The sequence below is a fragment of the Sinocyclocheilus grahami genome, unplaced genomic scaffold (genome assembly GCF_001515645.1).
Source record: "Sinocyclocheilus grahami isolate Dianchi unplaced genomic scaffold, SAMN03320097.WGS_v1.1 scaffold1500.1, whole genome shotgun sequence".
NCBI lineage: Eukaryota > Metazoa > Chordata > Actinopteri > Cypriniformes > Cyprinidae > Sinocyclocheilus > Sinocyclocheilus grahami.
The window spans coordinates 194,307-200,090 of record NW_015506679.1 but is presented as its reverse complement, the minus strand read 5'-3'; the positions used below and the strand labels follow the sequence as shown (position 1 = coordinate 200,090).

At 36.2% G+C, this 5,784-nt stretch overlaps 1 protein-coding gene across 1 annotated transcript in view; it reads right to left on the bottom strand.

Annotated features, from left to right (window-relative positions):
* Positions 1 to 1,427: 1,427 nt before the first annotated feature.
* The window catches only part of LOC107570749 (coiled-coil domain-containing protein 47-like), a 9,369-nt gene continuing 5,012 nt past the window's right edge, over positions 1,428 to 5,784 (bottom strand). The window contains exons 2-8 of the mRNA XM_016257000.1: positions 2,548 to 2,840; positions 2,374 to 2,466; positions 2,116 to 2,290; positions 1,901 to 2,022; positions 1,749 to 1,814; positions 1,539 to 1,640; positions 1,428 to 1,445 (exon numbers count right to left, since the gene is read on the bottom strand). Of these exons, the coding sequence (XP_016112486.1) occupies positions 1,428 to 1,445; positions 1,539 to 1,640; positions 1,749 to 1,814; positions 1,901 to 2,022; positions 2,116 to 2,290; positions 2,374 to 2,466; positions 2,548 to 2,832 (861 nt within the window). The 5' untranslated portion in view covers positions 2,833 to 2,840. The remainder of the gene's footprint in view (positions 1,446 to 1,538; positions 1,641 to 1,748; positions 1,815 to 1,900; positions 2,023 to 2,115; positions 2,291 to 2,373; positions 2,467 to 2,547; positions 2,841 to 5,784) is intronic.

The following is a 5,784-nucleotide window of genomic DNA, read 5'->3' as shown; positions in this document are numbered from 1 at the left end:
TGCACAGCCTGTGAAAATTGTTAAACAACTTCTTAAATATCAGAGGAACGACATTTTTCATTGACTCTACATGTGAAAAATAATAAATAAAATTGCGATGTCTTGTAAACACATAGAACTTGATGGGTTACACATTAAAAGATATCTAAATTACACTGCTGTTCAAAGGATTAGGTTTGGTAAGACTTTTTAAATCTTTTGAAAGAAGACTCTTATGCTCGCCAAGGCTGCATTTATTTAAACAATACAGTAAAAACTGTGATATTATGAAATATTACATTTAAGATACCTTTTCTATTTTAATATATCTTAAAATGTAATTTATTCCTGTGATGCAAAGCTGGATTGTCAGCATCATTCCTCCAGTCGTCAGTGTCACATGATCCTTCAGAAATCATTCTAATATGCTGATTTGCTCAAGAAACATTTCTTATCATCAAAGTTAAACAACAGTTGTGCTGCTTAACATTTTTTGTGTAAACCATTATACATTTTTCAGGATTCTTTGATGAAAAGAAATTTGTATTTCCAGATGCATTTTTAAACAATTTTAAGTTCACATTTTAATAGTTTCATCAGTGCAACAAATGAAATGCATGACAAAAATAAACTAATCAATTAGTGAATTTAAATTTACAAATATAATATGGTCTCTTAATAAATAGTCAAAATGGCACTCTCTAAACATTTTTTTATCAAAATGGTGTTAAAAATAGGTTATACAGCATATTACACTGCAGGGGTGAACTACCCATTACTACTTTTCAAATACATTTTAAATAAGATTTAAAAACTAGCTGAAATCAAAAACCATGACAGACGTTTTCAGTGAATGTTTTATTTAGTTAAGCGTCTCATTAACAAACGTTACAGAAAAAAGGGTTACAGTCAATGTTTACTCATAAACATGATACAAACTTAATGATAAATTAAAATTTTACCTCTGTTAAATACATATAAAGGAGTTTGTGCTGCCTTGACAGTGACAATTCACAGTGGGCCTTTGCTCATAAAAAAAAAAAATACTATTAGTGTCTTATGCTCACCGAGCATGCATTTATTTGAACAGAAATACAATATACAAACAGTAATATTGTGAAATATTATTACATCTTAAAACAACTATTCTACTTGAATTCATTTTAAAATAAAACTTATTTCAGCTGAATTTTCAGCGTCATTACTCCAGTCTTCAGTGTCACACGATGCTTCAGAAATCATTCTAATATACTGATTTGCTGCTTAAGAAACATTTCTTACTATTATTAGATTTGAAAAGCAGTTTGAAAACTGCTTAATATTTTTGTGCAAACAGTGATACATTCGTTTCACGATTCTTTGATGAACAAAGTTCTAAAGCATTTATTTTAAAATGCAAATCACTGCAACATTGTAAATGTTTTTACGGTTTCTTCTGATCGATCCATTTAATGGATCTTTCCAATCTTTAGAGAGTAAAAGTATTCACTAAAACAAAATCTTATTTTACAAGATAATATTCTCTTTTACATGAGATGTGTTAATCATTTATGACTAACCAGGTCCTGCATCTCTTTCTGCAGCCGTGCCACGGTCTTCCGACTCCCCACGGCAAACACAAACGTGTCCATGTCCTCCTCATTCAAAGTCACTTTGACTTGCTGTGGAAAAGGAAGAGTGAGACTTAGAAGAACACACTTTTGAACATCCATCTGAGATACTACTTGGAATCAGTCTATGTTAATACATCAGAATTTGTGTGTGCCTACCACTTGATCACAGGCTGGTCTCATCATCCTGGCCAACACATTCAGCAGGTCCTGTCTTTTCAAAAACTGCAATTGAACAAAAATGACACCATGGTGAATACACGGAAATCTATCAAATATCTTTCCTTCTCTTATTCACATATACACGCTACCTTAAGCTGAATCAACATCCCCTCACAGCAGACACGTCCTGAGCACCACAGGTTGTAGATGTGCTCATTCTCCTGGTTCAGTTTCCCCGTACTGGTGGCCTCCTTACTGGTACCGTCATCCCCTAAAAATAAAAACACATTTGAGAGTCAGACAAAAACAGGGTCAGCGAAAATGGCATAAGAAGAAGAAACAAAGTGGAGAGAGGTACACTTACCCACGAGGGCAAAGTTGCTCTCGAGAAGTTCTCTGTGGGAATTAAACCAAGCCTGGGCAAGTCTGCTGTTCTTGTTTTTGCCAATTATGTAGTTCATAATATAGGCAAGAAGACCCGTGACCATCAGGATCTCCATGTAATAACTCTCCCAGCTGTTCTGAAGGTGTGCTGGGACCTGTTACATACACACAAACAGTCATCTAAGGAAGCCAATGTAGTGCCTGTAAAAGCCAAATGCATTTTTTATTTCATTTATACCTCTCTGTATATAAGAGTGTTTTTGAAAGAAGGGTTGGTCTTCTCATAGCCCTCAAACTCCTCGTTGTCATACTTGCTGTACATGTCTTGATCCTGTAACATCAGTCAGATTAAATTAAGATTAACTTTGACTTGCAGAAAAACAGAAATAAGAATGGCTTTTCACGTCTTTACTTGTGCATCAGCATCTTCAAACTCATCCTGGCCGTCTTCGTTCTCTACTGTGGCCTCGTCTTCGTCGTCCTCTATGGGTGTAGATGCGGGGGCTGCTCGTGGGGGTGGCTCTTTCTGCACATCCACTGCTGGGTCCTCGCTGACATCCTCAAACTCAGCAAAGTCATTGTCATCAAACTCAGCGATGTCCTCACCATCATCAAAGTCATCATTGTAGCGCCCCCTAGTGTCCGGCAGGGCCAGCAGCAGCAGCAGGGCTGGGAGGAGGAAGACCAGGTGCCTCATGGCTCAACCTGCACAAACAGACAATGACAAATGAACTGAAGATTTGATGTTTTTGAAAGGAGTCTCATTCTCTCCAAGATGACATTTATTTTAATTCAAAATACAGTGAAAACTGTAATATTATGAAATATTATTACAATTTCAAATAACTCTTTTCTATTTTAATATATTTGAAATGTAATTTATTCCTGTGATGACAAAGCTGGATTGTCAGCATCATTACTCCAGTCTTCAGTGTCACATGATCCTTCAGAAATCATTCTAATATGCTGATTTGCTGCTCAAGAAACGTTTCTTATTTTCTTCAATGTTGAAAACAGTTGTGCTGCTTTTTGTGGAAAACTGTCATACATTTTTTGCAGGACCCTTTGATGAACAGAAAGTTCATAAGAACAGCATTTATTTTAAATAAAAATTCTTTGTAACTAGTGGTCGACCGATATTGGTTTTTTGACAGCTGATGTCGATATCTTGGAAAGCAGGGTGGCCGATGGCCGATTTAATTTTATTTATTTTAATTAATATTTAAGAAATTTGAAATCATTTGAAAATGGATTTAAAAATAAATGTGTAAAATAAACATACTTATACTTTAGATGACAGTGTATTTTTCACAAATAAATAAATATTTAATAAAAAGTCAACATTGTAACCAACAGGGCACCAAGTAATCTGGGAAGTTTGTGCGCATTGGGAATAATATATTTTTCAAATAAAGCCAAAGTAACAGTCATTTTACATACAGCACACAGTGAAAATGACATGAATATGACAGTGGGCAAATGCATAAATCGCAGCATAATTTGAAATCACGAGTTTAAATTTTGTTGATCGCGCATCTCCAGTGAGGCTGAACTCTCCTGTCCGCATTCAATTCACACAGACCGACCATCACGCAGAGCATACGTGATCATGCAGGATACAAATGCACACTTCACAAGATCTCAACTAGATTCGACGAAGTTTGCAAGGTTTGTGAAATTATATGTTCATTAATAGACATTCAAAGATTTGTTCAAATGATTTAAATGCGTATTTGCTGAATGCTGATGGCAAACGAGACAGTATTATGTTTACTTTTCTATTACTAATAATACTTTTAATAAATATACTTTGTATACATTTTAATTCCTTTGTTTAATTGTTCTATCTGATTATTAGATCGACTTCTATCTGTATTAGACAGAACTGATAACGATGACAGCTAACAAGAGGGACAATGTGAGCACTGTGTGCTCAGACGCTGCCATTCTCAGCGCCGTCAAAATAAAAGTCCCGCCTCTAACGCATCGGCCAAACAGGAAAAACGTATCGGCCGATGCCGATATTTGAAAAAAAAAAAATGCTAAATATCGGCCGATATATCGGACTTGGCGATATATCAGTCGACCACTATTTGTAACATTACAAAAGTCTTTAATGTAACTTTTGATCAATTTTATGTGTTCTAGCTGAATAATTTTTTCTTTCTTGTACTGATCTCAAACATTTGAACAGCCAATCACATGCCTTGCAACACAGAGCAAGTGTGATTCACTTATATGCTAAATATCGGCCGATATATCGGACTTGGCTATATATCAGTCGACCACTATTTGTAACATTACAAAAGTCTTTAATGTAACTTTTGATCAATTTTATGTGTTCTAGCTGAATAATTTTTTCTTTCTTGTACTGATCTCAAACATTTGAACAGTAGTGTATATCCTGAAGTCATTTGTTGGTATACAGACTAACGTGAATGTTGATGGTGTAAACCAGGGGTGTCAAACTCAAGGAGTTTGGAGGAGTTTTGGAATCCTGGAGGAGATTTTAGTTCCAGCCCTGCTCCAACACACATACCATGTAGTTTTCAAATAAGCCTGAAGGACTTGATTTAGTTGGATCAGATGTGTTTAACTAGGGTTGAATCTAAACTCTGCAGGGAACCGTCCCTCCAGGAATTGAGTTTGACACCCCTGGGGCCTGTACCATGATGGTAGAAGAACAAATTCAGACGCATGAGATGCGTTTAGCTGTATATGCATACATTTTGTATCGTATAGGTGTTTCGTCCAGACGGATCTGGCGTTTTGGGAGAGTGAAACTGATATTTTTTTAAAAACCGGGTCCCAGAGTGGATAAATCTGAAAACGCCGCCCTTGCGTTTTCGTGTGGACAGCGGATCCGTATATTTTCTGAAACGATGACATCATCAGCCCACCTCTCGCCCCTAGTCAGACACCGCTACTTCATGTAACAGCAACAAAAACATGAACAAACACTGAACGATTGTCTTTTTATTAACTAACATTAACACAGATTAATAAATGTATTGTTCCATGTTCGTTTGCATACCACGCGCAAGGTTTATGCGCATAGTCCAAGTCTTCTCCGTTTTTAGTGTATATCTGTGGGAGAATTACAGCGCCACATGCTGGTCTGGCATGTATACTACATCGTTTTGTGTCAGTTTCATGTGGACGCAGATATTTCTTGAGACGAGGTGAAAAAATAGATTGGTTAGGGAAAGCTCTGGCTTCGTGTGGACGTAGCCTCGGAGTTACAGGATTAGTTTTGAGTTGACAAAACCAAACCACTCCAATCCGGCTTTGTTGGTACCATGATGCTGATCATCAACTTTCTTTGTCAACTCAGGCTTTGACCCTGAGTTTGTGGAGCGCGTGCACATGAATGTGTGACATCAGGGACAAACAGCCAATCACATGCCTTGCAACACAGAGCAAGTGTGATTCACTTATTTGCGAGAGCCAGCGAGATTCAAAAATCATTTCTTAAAGATTAAGAGATCTTGAGGAATATGAGGATAATAAATGCATTTACACTTAAGTACTTGTCCATGAAAGAGGACAAATAAAATAAATTATCTTGTTCCATTAGTGCAGTCACAAGTAAAACTTGTGAAGTTATATATATATATATATATATATAGTGATTTTTTTTTTTTTTAAA